Raw genomic sequence first — 20747 nt, forward strand, 5'->3', positions numbered from 1 at the left:
AGTTTAGTTAACATCTGGGCAGCTGCCTAGAGGGATTTAATTGAGAGCCATGGAGAATATATCATATCTTGGAAATTGTTGGGTATTTTTTAAAACATGTAATTTGGTACAATATTATGCATTTTAATGGTCCAATTTTTTTTCTGTGGAAACATCCTTTAAATTCATTTTATAAAACATCTAAATTGGATATATTTATTCAGTGGAATATATTGTGTGTTGTATATTAAAACAGAGCATGTTTAACATGAGTAATGGAAGTGATGGAATAAAAGAGTGACTCCAGCCCAAAGTGCATCAATGACGGGATGAAAATAGAGAATTGGACATGGATTTCTGAATAGCCCATACAGGAGCACACACTAAATGTGTGAAACTGTGAGGGAGATGAGGCTTGTGCACTTAGTGTGTGCTGGATGGTGACAGACAGTAGTAGGGAATGCAGACTGGGCCACCTGAATCACGCTCACCAGAGACCTAGTGCAGTCAGGAGAGGCATCAGGAAAGGCTAAGTTTGAAGAGCCGGCATCCTTCATTTTATCACTCAGCAAAGACAGCTGCCAGCTTATAAACCTTAGCCTGGAATTCCACCCTTGAGTACTCTTATGGGAGAAAGGCTGGCACTGGTATGAAGAAAGTTATGGTGAGGCTAAATGAGGACGGTGAAGAAAAAGGGGAGAAAATTGGTCAGAGAAAGATAGAGCTGGGGAGAGGACGGGATTTTGAGCAAAGAGAGATTCGGAGAAATCATGGTCAGAGGAAGGAGAGAGACTGTGGGAACAAGGAAGACTGGTAACCAAGATGTGACAGGGGCAGAGAAAACCAGGGTAAGGTAGGAAGTTTGGTGTGGATCAAAGTATGTGGTATGATAGACAAATGGGGGCAAAGGAAGATGTTAGAAAACAGGAGGATAGGACAATGGCAAAAAGATAATGGAAGAGAAAAGGAAAGAAAAAAGAAATGAATAAAACAGTGGAAGGTGAAACCAAAAAAAAAAAAGAAAAAGAAAAAAAGAAAAAACATGCTTAAGGATAATTGTTTTTTGTTTGTTTGTTTTTTACAGATGTATCCATTTTCTTACAGCTTTTTATCTTATTTAATGTTGAAAATGGAGGGAAGGGGGAGATGCTGGAGATGAGTCAGCAGTGTGCCCTTGTTGCCAAGAAGGCTAACAGCATATTGGGCTGCATAAGTAGGAGCATTGCCAGGAGATCGAGGGAAGTGATTATTCCCCTCTATTGGGCACTGGTGAGGCCACATCTGGAATATTTTGTCCAGTTTTGGTCCCCCGAGTACAGAAAGGATGTGGACAAACTGGAGCGAGTCCAGCGGAGGGCAACAAAAATGATCAGGGGCCTGAAGCACATGACTTATGAAGAGAGGCTGAGGGAATTGGGCTTATTTAGTCTGCAGAAGAGAAGAGTGAGGAGGGATTTGATAGCAGCCCTCAACTACCTGAAGTGGGGTTCCAAAGAGGATGGAGCTCGGCTGTTCTAAGTGGTGGCAGATGACAGAACAAGAAGCAATGGTCTCAAGTTGCAGTGGGGGAGGTCTAGGTTGGATATTAGGCAACACTATTTCACTAGGAGGGTGGTGAAGCATTCAAATGGGTTACCTAGGGAGGTGGTGGAATTTCCATCCTTATAGGTTTTTAAAGCCCAGCTTGACAAAGCCCTCTCTGGGATGATTTAGTTGGTGTTGGTCCTGCTTTGAGCAGAGGATTGGACTTGATGACCTCCTGACGTCTCTTCCAACCCTAATTTTCTATGATTCTATGATAAGCCCTTGAAATAGGGCTTCAGTAATATTAAAGTAGTGCCTGGACTTTATGTTGGCTTTTTGTGTTGAGGGTGAACTTCACTTCCTACCTAAACTGATTAGTACTGATGTTGCGTACTTTAAAATATCTGTCATGTTCCTCTCAAAAGCTTGATGGTACTTCAATGTTCACTGAAGTAATCTTGTAGTGCAAAGTTTGTAAGGCATTTTGATAACCTTCAGTGTCCGCCTTAATTGTTGTTTCCTCCATTCTCTGGTACTTTAAATAGTAGCTTGAGTGGGCTTCATGTTCATCACTTACAGTACATTTACAAGTGAGTTCATGTGGATTTAGTTATGCATTTTGAGTGCAAAAAGGGAGTGAATGTATATATAAAATGGGCTGATGCTTAGAAATTTTTTTCCCACAGTTCTCGCAAGTTCCCTCAAAAATAAACATTATTGGATGGAAGTAGCATTGACAATTTAAGTCAACTGAGTTTATATTAGAAACCCAGTTAAACCACACTCTGCAAAGTTTCCTTTTCCCCTCAAAAAAACAACAAAAAATCCACATAAAAAGCAATATTGGCCTCAAAATTGGTTCGTTAAATCTAAGGGTGAGAGCTGTTTTCTGATCATTTTGAAGTTACTTGAACAAAGGAATCAGAGAATTATGACACCACAACAACAGAAATGTTCCCCAGGATTAAAACACTTCAAACATTTTATTTATCGTTTTATAGTAAAAAGTGGAAAGAATAGAGATAAAATCTAGGTTACAGTATTTACTTATGTTAGTTATGATTGAGTACATACAACCAAAATTAAATTGCTAATAATTAAGATTTGAAATAGTGAAATCATAATTCACCACCAGTTCTGATGAGCTTATAGTAGGATCCCAAATGAGTACTGGAGAAACAAGTCATCTTCTTCTGTTTTACATCTGTCTTATTTTATGTTTATAGTCTTTTGTCCTTGCAGAGAGTGCTGAAAATATAAACTGTTTGCTAGGGAGTCTTATCAATGGGGAAACATTTGTTTTTTGTTACCAAAAGAAGCTGTTCGTGATTAATTCCTTGGATATATATGTGGCTGGAAGTGGAAAAAGGGGATGTGAGGAGCAGCGCACTGGGGGCAGTGCAGAAGGGAGGAAGGGGAACAAAAGAACAGGTGTGAATCAACAGAATCCTGGGGGGGAGGGGCAGCACAATGGTGACATTCCTTCCCTTCTGTAGGAGTTAAAAGGCTAATTAACCTACTGCTACATCTACTTCCTTTCTGCAAGTCGTATGAGGCTTGTTGAGGACACTCCTAGCCTTAAGAAGGCTTTAGGGGCCCCTCATAACCAGCCACCACTCACTGGAAACCTTATGGGGCCAACATTCCTTTCCAGGTTTGTCAGGCAGCTGGCAGTTCCAGTCTAGTTCCTCAGAGACAAACAAGCTTTCTAAGGCATGCAGTTTGGGGAAAGATGAAGTTTCTTACCCCATAAGGAGTGGAGTGGGGGGAGTTCAAGATCCTCTTATCACAGGCAAGAGGAGGGAGGTTGGAGACTCCTAAATGTCTTATATGGCTTGTCAGAGAGTCTTGTGAGCTTGTCAAGGCGAAGCCCTACTTCTGTGCTTCAGTGGGATTTCTGTCTAGTGGACCACATGAGATCCACAGAGATTGATGAGGCCATGCCCCCCATGATACATTGCACGCCTCAACCCCATACACACACACAAGCAGACACACATACCGGTGTAAAGTTACACCCATAAAACCAGAGGCCTGATTAAGATTAAAGATGGTAACTGTTTTTGAGCAAATAGTAAATTATTGAAAAATTGATTGTTCGGGGTACCAACACTGTTTGTGAATTTGGGTTGGATTCAGTAAATAGTGTTAGCCATCAAAAAAAAATACTAAAAACAAAAATTTCAGAAATATCAAAATTTTAGTTTAAAAAATGTTGAAATGGTTCATTTAAACTGAATGTCAATTCAAAATGACATTGTACAAATTAAATGTAAAATCAAATTGATGTTCAATTTGGAAATATTGTTTTTCTTCAGGGGTTGGACTAGATGACCTCCTGAGGTCTCTTCCAACCATAATCTTCCATGATTCTATGATCATCATTCAAAACATTTCATTCTGACTGAAATTATTTTTTATTTTTGTTTTATTGTTAGAGTGTAAAATGAAAAAAAATCAGTTTTTGTTTTAAATGAACTGTTTTCTTTTTGTTTTTCGGTTCAGCCACCAAACAACTCCACTCTAGTTAAGACCTTTTCCTATATAAAGGACCCCTTTCTCTCTGTACATAGCATCTAAAGAAGAGTACAATAATTGAATTAGACTGACTTACTAACTCAAACCACTGCCATTTTTATAATTGCTGGAAATACGGGCTATTATTTCTCTTTAGTTAGCAGGTTGTAATACTTTCTGTAATACTTTGAAAAAGAGCATAGTATCAGCTGTGTATCTCATGTTTATAATATTATATTTCTATTAGCTGTGATAGTTTATTGACAGATCTGGGTAACAAGAGTAAAGGAAGAATTGGGTGATCTTTATTGAGCTAAAACTTAGTCTGCTTTATAAACGGTGACTGAACAGTGAAGACAAAATAATAAAAAAAAAAGTTTTGAACCAGAAAGCATAGAAAAGCATAACCTATACATATTTTCAGTATAAAGCAACTAACATTTTTAAAACTATATAGCTAAAATGTAACTTAAAGGATTCTACTCTTGAAATTATATTAGTGTCAGGAATTATATTTGAACATAGCAAGCTTGCAAGCTTTCTAAAGCTCATTGAACCATCAGAGGCAGGGAACACTGTGGAGACAGCAGACCAGATTCTCTGGACCAGGTGGTTTATGCTTAGCATAAGGCTGGAGGTCTGGCTTTCAGTTATCTGTATGTAGCCCCAATCCTATGGCTGTCAGAGTCTGTCTGCTGCCTTTGAGGGCTACTTAGGTAACCAGGAATCAACCAGAAGAAAGGGCATTTAACCAAACCCCTTTTACATTGGGCAAGCAAACCAAGGGTACTCCTTCATTGACCATATCCTCCAGCTGCCCTAACATTACAGTATTTTCAAACCATACGGTGAGTGAGACATCATCCTCCCTGCCTCTTCCTCCTACATCCATAATAAAATGGATTAGGGTGACCATATTTCCCTATGCTGAACAAGGTACACCTGGTAAAATTATTCATATTCAAGCAAGTTCAACGGCTGTTAAAAAGAAATACTGCTTAGTTGGATTATTTTTATTTACCTTCTTATCCTTAAGACTTTAGGGTTCACACGTGGAGAGGTGACACACACACACTCCCATACATCTCTCACACGGGGTGTGTGTGTGTGTGTGTGTGTGTGAGAGAGAGAGAGAGAGAGAGAGAGAGAGAGAGATCGACCAACCCAGTCCTCCTGACCAGTGCTCTCTGCCTTCCATGCCTAGCTGAGCCCCTAGGACGGTATCTGGCACCGTGTCTTCCTGAGGCAACATGTGGGGAGAGGGGACGCAGGGTCACATGCCCTCCTCCCCAGATTTCTGCTAGGGTTCACACCAGAATGTGGCTAGCAGCAGCCTTTCCACACTGTGTGTGAAGGAGGGGACGGGAGCTGCTTCCTGTTGCAGTGGAGGAGGGAGAGAGGAAGGGGTGACCTGGCTCCTGTCTTTGTAGAGCTCATCTCTTCTCCCTCCCCCCCCGCCTTGTGCTGGAAGCAGCTTGTCCTTTCCTGCCCACACAGTGTCGAAAGGCAGATAACACTTCCAGGCTGCTGCTGGCCACTGACATAACCCAGCCACCTCCTGTCCCCAGTTACAGTGCAGGCAGGAAGAGGTTAAGTCCTAAGGATGCACTGTGCACCAGGGCCCAGGAACCTGATTACAGGGGCTTCAGCAAACCTGGCCAGAGAGATGGCTCAGCAGTGGAGGGTGCCTAGGGGACAGAGAAGCCCCATGCTCCCCCGGGGGGGATGGGGAGTGATGAAGAGAGTGCTAAGCTGCTGCCTGGGGGGCTGCGGTGGAGCCTGCAGGGTTGGGGCGCGAACAAGCTGGAAATTGCTTCCCCACCACCACTCCACAGCTTAGCTGAGAGGCAGAGAGGATTCCCCATGCCAGCGCTGTGCGGGGCTCTGGCACACGCAGGGCTTCGCTCCTCCTGGCCAGGGCACAGGACCAGAGCATCTTGGGCTTTCCCGGGGTGCTGGCCCAGCCAGAAGCCGTGGGGAAAGGAAGGATCCTGCTGCCAGCCCATTCATGAGCTGAGCGTTTTGACCAGGGGTTGGTTCTCCGCACAGCACTGGGAGTGGAATGCACCCCGCCGGGGGGGGGGAATATGGAGGAGCAGCAGGGTTGGGGGGGGAAAGCGCAAAGCAGGGAGAGGACAGCGAGAGGGGGAGCACGTAACGGGCCAATGGGTGAGCTGCCGAGGCGACACATAACTGGCCACTGCCTGGCACCTGCCTGCACTACAGAGTGCAGCCACTACATCAGTGCATCAGCCACTACAGAGTGCAGCCAGCACCGCCTGAAAACAGGCCCTGAAAGCCAGCATGCAGCAGGGGCTGTGCTGATGGACCAGCAGGAGGAGCAGCCGGCCCCACGCGCTGCAGCTTTGCCCTGCCACCAGCCTTGCACAGCCACCCCCATCATCAGCCACAGGACCCTCCCACTTACCACTGAGTGGGCGGCCGGTGAGCAGGAATCTGGCCAGCAGCAGGACCCACCAGTACTGATGGGGGGAGGAGACAGAAAATGCAGGACAATTTGCCCATTTTTTAAAAAAAGTCAGAACACATGCAGGAGGGCTTAAATACGGGACTGTCCCTTTAAAAACGGGATGTCTGGTCACCCTGGAATGGATTGACTCTGGAAAGAGGTATGTCCAGCTCTCCTGGACTGGAGGGAGTGTCATTGCAACTCAGGATCTATAAGGGTGATTGAAAGGGTGAAGATGTATATGAAGGGTGGAGAGTAATATAGAGAACTTTTTATACCTCTTGCATATATGTGTACACTCCACAAAATAAAATGTGTAATTAAACCTCACTCTTATTTTTTACTAATTGACGCTCCTAACTACATACGGTGGGCAGATCCACCCTGTATCCATAATCACTGTCATTAATTTCCCAAGATGCAGACCAAACACAAGGCACAATTCTAAATATTCACTGCCTTTAAAGAAGTCAAACACACTTCCATGTTACAAACTCACCTTAGAATTTCATTGTGCAAGTATATGCTACTTTATGCCTGTATCTTCATTTCATTTTTAAAAATAAAAGAATAATGAACACACATACTGCAATTAAAGAATGGGGAAAAATGGAAAATAGAGGTAAATAAAGTGTGGTTGGCGTCTGTGGTGGTAGTGGAAGCACAATCAGTGCTTAACATTCCTTGGGAATTCTGTACTTGTTATGTTCAAGGTTCCATTCTGCGGGAGGATGCTTTTTCATTGTGTGATGGTCTGTAGATTGTGTGTTATGGGTGTTTCTTCCCTTGATTTCCAGAGATTAAGTACAACAGGAACAAATAATTTTAAAAAATGTGTCATAACTTCATTTAATGAATGCTGTACATAAGGAATAGTTGGAACAGATTCTGATGAGTTTTAAGCAGCATACTATGAAAGACATCAGGAATAAGTTATTTCTTAGAAATATAAATCATCTTATCACTGAAAGGCGCCCAACCAAAGAAAATTGTTCTTGTAAAGACTTTGATTATTTTGTTCTTTAGAATCTTTAAAATTTTGGTCAATTTTTCTATTCCATTTTAACTGCAATAAATGTATTCCACCTGCTAATTTTTCATTTGTTTTCTTTTCAGCTCCTTGTGGCTATAATGTAACCTCTCCGAATGGTACAGTTTATTCCCCAGGATTTCCAGATGAATATCCAAATTCAAAGGACTGTACATGGTTTATTTCTGTCCCTCAAGGCCACGGGGTTTATATCAACTTTACCTTACTCCAAACTGAACCAGTGAATGACTACATTGCAGTTTGGTATGTGACTGTTTAACATAAAATAATTGGTGTCTTGTTGATTTGTCCTTGACTCTGGGTCTGTAGCTCTGACTTTTACTTAGTGGTGTTCTCTACAATGCAATGTAGGTTCCAAAGACACAGAGTAGTTAAGAGTAAAGTTAAAAAAAATAGAACATAAACTAACTGCATAAATGGACAGAATAAGTTCCACATAATATGACATTCTTGTAGTAGGATATTAGAGAGATCAGATGGGTGAGGTAATGTCTTTTATTGGACCAACACAGAAGTTGGTCCAATAAAAGATATTACCTCACCCACCTTGTACCCCTTATGGTGCAGGCAGGTGATAACAGTTATGTTTGTTTTTTTAGTTGTTGTTTTTGTTAATCTGACTTTTAAAATGAAAATATTAATTAAAATACAGGGTTCATGTTAATTTGAAAATAATGGATATTAATATCATGATGCATTAGGCAGAGGAAGGAAAAAATTCAAAGCCCCTTTAGCCTCAATTTTTTAGTTCCTCTTCGAGTGCTTGCACATGTCCATTACGTTGTGGTGCTCCTCGTGCATTGGTTTCCCTCATAGTACCTCTAGGGGCAGCACAACCCACCACCAAGCTCCTTGTGCTGCAAGCTAGGGTATAAAGGGCAGAAATGTCCCACCCCTCCTCCAGTTCCTTCTTACCATTCAGGGTCGGAGCATTGGTGGTCCCTGTGAACAACTACTCAATCTAACTAGTGGTGGTCAAAAAGTTCTCCGGAGTTTTATTTTCTTTTAGGTGTTTATTAATATATAATTTTAAGTTTATTTCTTTTGATTTAGCCTTTTTTTTGTTTTTTGTTTTTGTTTTTGGGTGGGGAAGGTTTCCAGTCTGGTATGTCTCCAGATCCTACCCAGGACCAGGAGAACTTATGCCTAGTCCCAAGGGTTCAAACTTGCTCAGGCTTCAGGAAGGCTATGCCTGTTTAATGACCCTCATTCCCACTGCCTCAAGTTCCTGGGTGAGGGCCACATTATAGACAGGTGCTCAGTCTGTTGCTGAGAATGGAGAAGCTGAGGGAGGAACACCACCAATGTATCCTCATGGAGGCTGACCTTATACTGGCTTCAGAGCCCCTTTGATCATCTAAGGAAAGCTCTAGAAGACTCCTTTCTGAAGTGCTCCCCCAGCTGTGTCAGCTGAAAGAGGCCACAGAAGATCCTGGTCTCCAGGATAATCATCTTTGAGGCCCAGGGAATCAGACCAGCTACTTTTCTGGTGGTGACATAAAAGTCTTCTCTGATCACTGCAGGTACCGATTATGCCCGAGGCTTATGCCACAGCTAGAGCCTTATTATGATTATAGGTACCACTGCCATCTTTGCTTCAGGGAGAGGATACTTGCTCATCACCGATGCAGCCATCTAGATTGTCAGCATCTGGTCACTCATCCATGGCACCATCTGTCTCAGACTTGGTACTGCCACATTCCATGGGACTGGTTCAGGATCCCATGCTGAGTATTACCAGCAGCTAGGAAGCTGTTCATGCTGCCCACGGTACCCCGTTCCCATTTGAGACCACCAAGTATCCCTCCCAGCACTGTGCCATCCTGGTTCTCTGGGTACTCCTAATCATTGTCAGACTCTGAATTCGACTCTTGTGTTTCCTGGAACTGAGAGGCTAGAACCCAGTCTCGCCATCCTTCTCATCACCAAGGCTCAGAGAAGGGTCCACCCAGGTATTGGGATGTTTGGGCTAGGCACATATAGGTTCTGGCATTGCACCAGTCCTTAAAGTGTGCCTACCTGTTGCCTCCAGCATCTGGATCTATATTACTTCATACAAGCAGATCGCCCAGGAATGATGGTTCCCCCACTGGCTCAGAGAGGCTGGTGACAGTTGATTCTATACAGCTTCCTGACTCCCATGCATTTAACTTACCATTATCAGCTCCAGAATAACGACCAGTATTGCAGTCCATACTGGTACCACAAGTCCTACCAAGAGAGCCCTTGCTTCAAGCCTCTTCTCCAGATGAGGCCCTGGTACCGGATACATCATCCCTGGATCTGGATGGTTTTAAAGTATACCAGGAGTCACTCAGGAGAATAGCAGCCTCTCTGGACATACAGGTGGAGCTATAGAGGAGAATACACACAGCCTAACTGACATTCTCCATCCCACTCTGGCAGGGAAGGTGGCCCTGGCTATAAACAAGCCAAAAACAATCTGGCAGCTGCCTTTGTCCATTCCGCCAGTGGCCAAAGGAATGGAATGAAAATACCAGGGTCTATCTGTGGGATTTGAACAGTGCTGTGAGTGTGGTGAATAATAGAATTCCTGAGGGTCATTATAAGGCTACTCCAAAGCCAAAGGAGGTTCATACTCTTCCTAGACCTTCATAACCTGAACAGATACATCACAACAATAAAGTTCTGGATGGTTTCTCTGGCAACAGTTATCCCTTCCCTAGATCCAGGAGACTGATATGCTGCCCTCGACTTACAGGATGTCTACTTCCATGTGGCAATCCATCCTGACACAGGAAGCAAGGGTTTTTACCAAGTGCATGGCAGTAGTAGTGGCTTACCTTTTGCAAAAGGGATGCACACGTATATTCTTGTCTGGATGACTGGCTGGTCTGGGGCTGCTTCAGACACCAGATTCAGGCCACTGTTCATCTAACACTGTGTCTTCTAAATGCACTTGGCCTGCAACTAACCAAAATATGTCAATTTTATCACATATTCCTTGGGGCAGTTCTGGATACATCATCTGCCAGGGCGTTCCTGCCTCTTTCAAGGTTTCGAACTCTGTGATACTTATGTGTGTCTCTCAAGAGGCATTCTCAGAATACTGTAAAGGATTACTCCAGGATCCTAGGTCACATGATAGTCTCTCACACCAAAGTGAAACTTCAGAGGTCTGCAGACTAAACTCAAAGTGGTATATTGTCCTCTGGTTCACCACCTGGATAAACTGGTTCATATTGCAGATACTATGTTTTTGTCTCTGGACTGGTGCATTAGCCAAGTCAATGTATGCAGAGGAATTCCCTTCTTGACTCCTTTCCCTTCTGTGACTCTGGTAACATACGCCTTGGCCATGGAATGAGAAGCACATCATGGCACAAGGTACAAGGATTTTGGACTTTCCTTGAAGCCAGGCTCCACATATACATTTTGGAGTCGAGAACGATATTTTGTGGATTGCAGCAGTTTGCCTCATATCCACGGCAAGATGGTCTAGGTTCTCACTGACAACAATGGAGTTTTTGATGCTAGGTGGTGTCAGGTCCAGCAGCCGTCACCAGGAGACAATCAAGTTATGAAACTGGTGTATTCAAAGCTCGGTCAAATGCATCCCAGTGGTTCAAAATGGTTTAGTGGATCATCTGAGCAGATCCCTCAGCTTAGACCACAAATGATCTCTCAACACAAATATTATGGCTTGGATGTTTGGCCCAGGAGGTTTCTCCATCTGTGGACCTATTTGCAATCCATCAGAACAGGAAGTGTCCCCATTTGTGCTACAGAGCAGGTCACAGCCCTGGGTCAATACTGGATGCTTTCCTGTTTCTGTGGGACAGGTACCTCCTCTATGCATTCCCACCAGTGCCTCTGATTCCTGGAATAATTATCAAACTCACACAGGATTGCAACAGAATGGTATTCAGACCTCCATAATATGACCTCTCAGCAGCCCTTGCTGTTGACAGTGACCGAAGACGACCTGGTTTAGCACCATGGATGAGTGCTGCACCCAGCTCCTCAAGTGCTGCACCTCACATTAGTGGCTGAGTATGGAGAAACCACATTGCTCAGCGGCTGTCCAGAATGTTTGTCTTAATTGTAGCAAACCTTCCAACAGAGCTACTTACCTGAGTAAGTGGAAGTCTTCCACACAGACTAGCATTCAGACAATCCTGTACTATCTTTTGAAACTTGAGTTGGGTTTAGCATTCAGGTAAGGGTGCATCTAGTGGCTAGTTCAGCTTTTAATCCTTGAATAAAACTATTTCTACTCACCCCATCATGACCAGTTTCTTGAAAGGTCTTGATAGATTGTTTCTGATGTTCAGAGAACCAGTGCCTTCCTGGGACTTGAATCTGATGTTGTCTGTGCTTATGGACCCTCCTTTTAAGCCCTTGGTATCATGTTCTTTTCTGTGCCTATCAGCAAAGGCAGCATTTTTAATGGTCAGCAATTTTGTCAGGAGGATAGATGAACTAAATGTGTTGGTCATATATCCACCATACACAGCTTTCTCCAAGGGCAAAGTCTAGCTTAGACCGCACCTTAAGTTCCTCTCTAAGGTGGTCTCTGACTTCCACATGAACCAATCTATCTACCTGCTAGTTTTTTTTCCCAAAGCCACATGCACACAGAGATGAGAGGAGACTCCACACTCTCGATGTTTGTCACACATTGGCTTTTTACCTGGATAAAACAAATCCCTTCCAGACCTCTTCCTAGCTTTTTGTGTCAGAAGCAGTATGTATGAGAGGTCATCCAATAACAACTCAGACTCCCCAGGTGGATCACCCGGTGCATCACAATGGCTTTTACTGCTAAGGGAATAATGTCTTGTGATAGACTCATGGCATATTCCCAAAGAGCACAAATTCAACTGCATTTCTGGCACATATCCCAGTTGTAGACATCTGACAAGCAGTCACATGGTCTTCAATCTGTACTTCCAGCAGTCATTATTCACTGTCTGCTGCTTCAAGGGAAGATGCAAATGTAGGCAAGGTGGTCCAACTGTCCCTCTTCAGAGGAGACTCCAAATCTCATCTTCTGGGGTAACAGCTTTGGAGTCATCTACAATATAATGACATATGCAAGCACTCAAAGAAGAAAAAACGTTACTTAACTTCTCATAACTGTTGTTCTTCAAGATGTTTTGCATATGTCCGTTACACAGTGCACCCTCCTTCCGCAGCACATGAGAGTCTAACATTAGCTTCCAGTGCAAAGAAACTGGAGGAGGGATAGAGAATCTCTATCCTTTATATCCTCACTCGCAGCACAAGGAGCTTGGAGATAGGTGGGGTCACCCCATAGGTACTGCTAGGCAAAATTATCTGGCACTGCTGCCTGAGGCACACACATGCCTACAGTATGATGGACATATTCAACACACCTCAAAGAACCACTGTTGCAAGAAGTATCAGAGGGGTAGCCGTGTTAGTCTGAATCTGTAAAAAGCAACAGAGGGTCCTGTGGCACCTTTAAGACTAACAGAAGTCTTAAACAGACTAACAGAAGTTAGTCTTAAAGGTGCCACAGGACCCTCTGTTGCTTGTTGCAAGAAGGTAACTAATAGTGGTTGGTTTTATTTTAATTTTATTTATTTATAGTTGTCATTAGTGGGGTTTATTTATGTTAGGATGGGGTAATTTTCAAAGCTGGTACTGGAATGAATAGTGATAAATGCATTAAACACACTTGACAAATGACAATTGTTGTAAACATAACATCTTATGCACTGTTTAAAACATAGTTCATGTATACTCTGGTTATATATATATATATATATATATATATATATATATATATTTGTCTGTGATCAGGAGATTATCTTGATAGGCTTAGGATAGACAAGACTTGCATTAATGCACTGGGTTTTTATCTGTGAGAAGTTGGACTGAACTCATCATAGACTGAAGTGAGCAAATATCCTTCTGATCTAAAGATAGTGAAAAGGCAGAAGCTAAATGATTTCTGGAGTATAGTGTAGTAAAGTACATATCACAAAAGCTTCTTGATTCAGCTTGGGTTCAGCAGGTGTAACCTACAGAGGGTCCACAAAAGAAGTGTTCTAGAGGTTGGAAAGTGAAAACAGTGTTTTAATTGTTCTGATTTTTTAGCTGAAATGTTTTTACATAATGATACTCAAAATGAAAGTAGCTTAATATTATACAAGTATATATATATGTAGTGTTTGTTCTGCTGTTGTGAAACGGAGAACTCTTATATGTTTTCTGAGCACATGTCTACAGCAGTTGGGAATGAATGGCAATCATGAACAAAAATGTCATCCTGCAAACCCCTACTCCCTTGATTGTACTGGAACTACTGGCATAAAAAAGGCTTGCAGGGTTTAATTTGTAGGCAATAAATGTATCATGTGATTTCAAGAGTTCTCCAGATATGTAAAATGGTTTGTTTTTCTGAGGTACAACTGATTTATATGTGAAACATAGGAAGGGAAGGAAAGGAATGGAATGGAAGAGAAGTGTAGAAAACCTCAGGATTCTAAAGGTAGACTGTAGAGATCTTACCTATGCAAAAATTAAAGTGACTATTGCATGCACTTTTCCCAACCTTCTCTAAAAGGGTCAGGCTTTGACGTTATAAAAAATATTCAACATTGCCTTCATAGACTGAATATAAATGAAACAACCTCAACCACAGTAGTTAGGATTAACTTGCTTTCTCAAAGATTTAGCCTGCTGTCAAAAGAAAATAGATTGTTAATTTAAATTTTAATTATATAGGTTTTTACTAAGACTACTTTCTTTCTTTTGGTCTCTAGGGATGGTCCTGACCAAAATTCGCCTCAGCTGGGTGTTTTCAGTGGGAACACAGCTCTTGAAACAGCTTACAGCTCGACCAATCAAGTTCTTCTCAAATTTCACAGTGACTTCTCAACTGGAGGGTTCTTTGTCCTCAATTTCCATGGTCAGTCTGCTTCCCTGAACATATAGTTTTGCAGATCAGTTTGTGGATTTTATGAATATTTCCTAACCATTATGTCCTTATTGATAAAATAAATTAATCAAGCTTACTTGGCCTGCTATTTTAATGTAGTAGTGCAGATTTTCATGCACATTTTTTTAATTCTTTAGGTCTGAGTCTTACATTTTTGGACAAACTGAACTCTAAATATTAAAAGTTGAACTATTTTGTTTTTCATATTTTGGCAAAATCCTGGCCCATCTTTTATGCAAAAGTTCACTTATTCAGGTGTAACTAGGTTCTGTACCATCTCTGGTCATCCTCACAATGATGTGAACAGTGTAATGGGGGGCTTGAACACTAACTATTCTCAGGGCACACAAAGATACTCAGGGACGAGAGTACCTCATATGCATGCTTTCCCCTTCCTGTCCTGAGTGGCTCTTTATGGATCTCAATCCACCTTTCTCCTTGCGCAATGCCTGCAGAGGTGCAGTAACTCACACATCTGCCACAATTAGAGAGGTCTGAGGATTGATTCCCATTATGATTTATTTGTTTGTTTTTTAACTTTTGTAACTTGACAGGTGGGGGAGGGATTCAGAGGATATAGGGAGCAGCTTTATTCTTAACTGAGCCTGATTTCCATGGAAGGAGAGAGATTAATATGTGTAATATGTGCATTCCTATCCCTAGTTGACATCTTTATTTTGGAGATATTAGCCAGGATTATCCTCGTAGGCTATCAGAGAAAAAAACAAGCCCTAAATGTTCAGTAGAGGTAAAGACAAACTAAGTGCCCAAAGCTACACACATGTTAGTAATTGTAATGCTCATTTTTCCCAATGGGACTGTTCAGAGCAGTAAATACTATGGCCAGTAGGACATGTCTCCTGAAATTGTATAACCTCAAAAAATTTGAAGAGTTGACAGAAACTAGTTTAGAAGGGAACGGTAACTATTTCACATTTGTTTTTTTAATAACTTATTGGTGGCATTGCATTAGTAGTCATCTGGCTTTTTTGTTTGTTTTTGCTAAGTAAAACATATATTGAGTCAAATTCATCCCTGGTTTCTCTCAGTTGTTTTAAACCAGAGATGAACTGGCCTGACTAATGTGTGTGAGATGTATATTTTTATATTTCTAACAGACATTTTTCATATTGTTTTAGAAATATTATGCAAAATCATGAGCTGGGTAACCATCATGTTTTAACTGATTTGTTTAGTTGTGAAAATTTAGATCCAGATCTTGCAATTTTGACTGTGCATGGGTTTCAATGTGAATCCATGTGGGCACACAGGTGCCTATGCACAGCCAATTGTAGGATGAGGGTGTAAACTTCCATTATAATAAATTGTATTAATCTAATACTTAATAGTATTTAAATTTTGTTTTGTAGCTTATCAACTAAAGAAATGCCAGCCTCCACCAGCAGTTCCACAGGCTGACTTACTTACAGAAGATGATGATTTTGAAATAGGTGATAAATTTGTATCTCATTTTCTCATAAAACTAATGCTAGCACACTTGGCCATTATGCAACTTTCACTTAAAATCTAGTTAAACCATTACTACATCTCATTCTCCTCCTGAGTACATTTCTAAGGTATCCCCAATGCCTGAAAATATAATACAATATGGAAATCTTCCCTTTATTCCTTCTGTCCTCTTCCTGACTGACAATATGAGTGTCAAATTTCAAGTTTTCTTCTCCTTTTACATTTCTACATTATTTTATATAGTTACTGTATAACGTATTTTAAAGGGAAATATCACATATTTCACTTTGTAAAAGATAATATAGATCACACTGAGGAGTAATTAAAAAGATTCTGTCATTGATCCTTTTCAGGAGACTTTGCCAAATACAAGTGTCATCCTGGTTTCACCCTGGTTGGAAATGACATGTTGACTTGCAAGCTGAATGCACAATTGCAGTTTGAGGGCTCACCCCCGTTTTGTGAAGGTAACTCTGTTTTTGTTTAGACTGTATATCAGATTCATTGAGCATTCTTTTCAGTTTTCCTTTATCCTAAATGGAAATGTCAGCAAGATTTTGGAACACTTTAATTTCCTGTGATTTCCATCTCTGTTTAATATACATGTTTCCAAGTATTTCCTCAGCAGATAGTTCAGCATAGTCAAGGAAACAGTTTTGAAACCTGAGGTCTGATTAGGAACCTAAATAAAAATGGCCTTATTTTCAAAGGTGTTGAGCTCCCGTTATTTCATTTTTTTATGAGTGGCTATACTTATCAAGTGTTATTATTGAAACATAAAGTATAAATGTGTTAACATGACTTAATGTGTGTTGCACCCCAGAGGGAAAATATGTCTTTGTTGTCTTGTGAATGTTTAAACACATGTCCTTAATTTAAACATTCTCAGGATAACCAATAAAAGATTCACCTGGGTTTTCACCATGATATTTCATACCATGTGATATTGTAACATTTTAAAAATGTGCTTTAAAAATACTTGTGGTAAATTTAAGTATTTACAAGGAAACACTGAAAATCTTTTGATAATTCGCATTACATATGAATGTTTAATGTGTTTAAAAGTTCAGGACTTAAGAATGTACATTAATTAAATGTGAAAAAAGTATAGGTATGTGTCCCATCTATTTTTGTATATTCACACAAAAACAAATGAAAATATCTTCAAAACCTGACAGGCAACAACTTCATATTTATGATGACAATTCTGTAAGCAAAGTTTTCCAGAATTTGTGGGGGGATTTAAGTTTGTGTTTGAGTTTTTTTATATATTTGATGGCAAAAAACATTTACAAAAATGTTGAAACAAAAAGGGCTAAGAAAAATCAAAATCATAATCATAAAATTCCTTCCTTGATCTCCAGCAAACTTGTGAAATGAGGGTCTATCATGGAAGAGAAGCTGTCCCTGAAATTTGAAGATAACTTTAGTTTGGGGGAGATTGGAGAGCAGTCAAAAATCAAACTTTTCACAAGAAATTAGTTGTAACTTTTTCTGGGGAGGGACTGTCAGCCCTCCATAATTTCAAAGTATATACTATTTACAGTGGACATCACTGAAAACTAAGCACTTATTGTGATACCATATTAATACTTCTCTGTATATATTACTGAATGTTACCCCAATTTTCACAAAATGATTCCCGAGCACCATGTAATTGCTAAAGACATCTGACTACAACTGTATTAATAATGTTAACATGATAAACATTAACTTGTCCCAGTTTCTTTGATCCTCCTGTAAAGGAAGTAGAATGTAGGGCTAAGACCTCTACACTTGTAGGGATGATGTCCACTGCTTGCACAGAAGAAGCCATTCTCTCCACGGCCCTCTATGAGCCTGGCCAATCTGCCACTAATAATCATGGACTTTTGTTTTTCCAGTACTCACCCAGTTGTATTCTAAATATAGAAAAGATAATACCAAACTCAATACTGCAGTAGTGCATTTGGTTACTTTTTAATGGTATTCACTGCAGAATGTTATGTAAATAAAAATGCTATGTGTTGAGTTTTAACATTTATATCAATGTCACATTAGGATTTACATTAGGATCACATTAAATACTGGTGTGTGTGTTAGTGTGTATGCACTCGCACACAAACTCTGTTAAAAAGACATTATTATGGTGGCAAAATCAAGTACTCAAAAGTTAGGAAATGCCAGAATTAAGGTTGCCAAAGTAATATCTTAAGTTTTCTTTAAAAAAAAAAAAGTTTGAATACCCTAAAATCCATTGACATTTCATCATGTGACATCATATTGACAGCCAATTGGGCCATCAGCATTTTGTTAGAACATTATATCCACCACATAGACCTCTGCAACTTGAGCTAAGGGTGTAACCGACAGCAGTAATGAATTGTCACTCTGTGTGGACCAGCACTAGATGGGGATGAGACACACTTTGCCAGTGGGTTGCACAGATATTTGCTGGCAGCAGAAGACTGTTGAGATTCAGGAATCTTGGGTTCTGTCTATTCCAGATTCTGGAGGGCAGTGTGCTTTGATGGGCACAGACTCTTCTGCCCGTCCCTTCTCCCCCCCCCCCCCCCCCCCCAAACAACCCTTACCCCCTTCTACCTTATCCTTTCCCACCTGTCCATTTGCCAGTCCTGTCTCTTCCCCATCCCAGTCCCATTCTTCTCACTTAGCCAATCCCAGTCTCCACTTCTCAGGCTTCCCATCCCAGTCTCCTTGCCTAGACATGCCTAGTCTCCCTTTCTGGACTCCCCATCCCAGTGTCTCCTGGCTCCCAGTCTGTCTGTTCCGCTCCTGGCCTCATTCTCCTTGCCCATAAATTCCCAGTAGCACCCTTGTCCACAGTCTCCTTGTCCAAATTTAACATCTCCACTGGCCTTCAGTCACACACCCTCCTGACCATGCTACCCATCCTCACTGGCTCCCAGTCATCCTCCCTAAGCTACTTATTCAACCTCAGCCTCCCTCCCCTTCCCTTTCCTGTTTCCTTTTCCCAGTCTCCCCCATTGCTGGCTCCCTGTCCCAGTCTCTTTGTCCAGACAGTGCCTGTTCTGCCCCTGCAAGTCAATGCCCAGTTTCCCCCTCCTCTAGTCCCCAGACTCCAGTCTCGTTTCCTTCCCCCAGGCACCTTAGATTAATCTATTCTTCTCTTCCCCTTCATGTCCCTTCTGCATTTGAATCAAATAGCTTCCTCCTCCATGCTGTGTGGGCCAAACAAGGGGTCACTGAGAGCACAGGAGAGACAGGATCCTTGCTCTCAGTTCTCATGTCCGGACCTGGTCTTGGCACAGCCCTCAGCAGCCCGGAGCTGAAGTTGCAGATAAAGTCCTGCTCAATGCAAATGGAATCATCAGAGATTTTAGCTGTATAGCAAGTCTCTACTGAGCATGTGTGAACTGTGATTTTTTTACAAAGGCTTATAGGTTGTCCAAATTTGTGTGGATTGATACAGAAACAACAAAAGGCAAATCTCTGACATACAGGTTATTCCTCTACCAAATTTCAGATCCCTTCTCCAAAGCACGGGAGTGCTAGAGCTTCTCAAGAAAAAGGTTTCCAGAATGTTTAACTTGAGAAAAACAATGTATTTTTTCCCCTATATTTATTCTCAGAAATGGCTGGATTGTTTTGGCTGAAATTGCTTTAAAAAAAAATTCAGTCTGAGGTAGATATCCAGCATATAAAATTTCAGCCTGAGCAGTTAAAGTTTGGCAAAGTTGTGAAAAACTGAAAACAGGGTCTTTCAATGGGAAGTGTCAAACAACCTTAATAACACTGGTCTACAATTTTTGAGAAGTCGTCTGCTTCAGAGATAAAATGTGCTATTTATTATGTATTTTGATGTGCTGAATTCAAATATGACAATTAAAACAACTGATTGGCTACTGTTTCTAAGATATTTAAGTTTTTACATTTTATGTCTATGTATATTGTGTAGATAGTAGAGTTTTAATCATAAATTGTAAACCTAGGTCTTTTCATGTGTTTATGGTTGCTTTACATGATATTTCACCTGTCTTGTTTATGTAACACTTTAAAAATCAGCAAAAGGGTTATATAAATAAAATTTATTATGCAACAAAAGGCAAAAAACTATTCCGTACATAGTTTAGTCCTATTCAGTGTCTACTCGGCACTTCTTGGCTTGTCTCTTGTATTCATTAAATGGAGCATCTCTTGTCACTGTCCAGCAATAGTCTGCAAGCATTGATGGGCTCCATTTGCCCTGATAGCGATTCTCCATTGTTGCAACGTCCTGGTGAAATTGCTCGCCGTGCTCGTCGCTCACTGCTCCGCAGTTCGGTGGAAAAAAATCTAGATGAGAGTGCAAAAAACGTATCTTTAGTGACATGTTGCAACCAAGGCTTTTGTATGCCTTGAGGAGGTTTTCCACCAACAACCTGTAGTTGTCTGCCTTGTTGTTTCCGAGAAAATTTATTGCCACTAACTGGAAGGCTTTCCATGCCGTCTTTTCCTTGCCACGCAGTGCATGGTCAAATGCATCATCTGAAGAAGTTCACAAATCTGAGGACCAACAAAAACACCTTCCTTTATCTTAGCTTCACTTAACCTTGGAAATTTTCCACAGAGGTACTTGAAAGCTGCTTGTGTTTTGTCAATGGCCTTGACAAAGTTCTTCATCAGACCCAGCTTGATGTGTAAGGGTGGTAACAAAATCTTCCTTGACTCAACAAGTGGTGGATGCTGAACACTTTTCCTCCCAGGCTCCAATGACTGTCGGAGTGGCCAATCTTTCTTGATGTAGTGGGAATCTCTTGCACGACTATCCCATTCACAGAGAAAACAGAAGTACTTTGTGTATC

The 20747-nt window shown here is 41.2% G+C and overlaps 1 protein-coding gene across 1 annotated transcript in view; it reads left to right on the plus strand.

Annotated features, from left to right (window-relative positions):
* CSMD1 (CUB and Sushi multiple domains 1) overlaps window positions 1-20747 on the plus strand; it is a 1543069-nt gene that overhangs the window by 1383541 nt on the left and 138781 nt on the right. The window contains exons 43-46 of the mRNA XM_029912248.1: window positions 7607-7784; window positions 14297-14442; window positions 15843-15923; window positions 16296-16409. Of these exons, the coding sequence (XP_029768108.1) occupies window positions 7607-7784; window positions 14297-14442; window positions 15843-15923; window positions 16296-16409 (519 nt within the window). The remainder of the gene's footprint in view (window positions 1-7606; window positions 7785-14296; window positions 14443-15842; window positions 15924-16295; window positions 16410-20747) is intronic.

This window comes from Terrapene carolina, unplaced genomic scaffold (genome assembly GCF_002925995.2).
Source record: "Terrapene carolina triunguis isolate 2854851 unplaced genomic scaffold, T_m_triunguis-2.0 Scaffold42, whole genome shotgun sequence".
NCBI lineage: Eukaryota > Metazoa > Chordata > Testudines > Emydidae > Terrapene > Terrapene triunguis.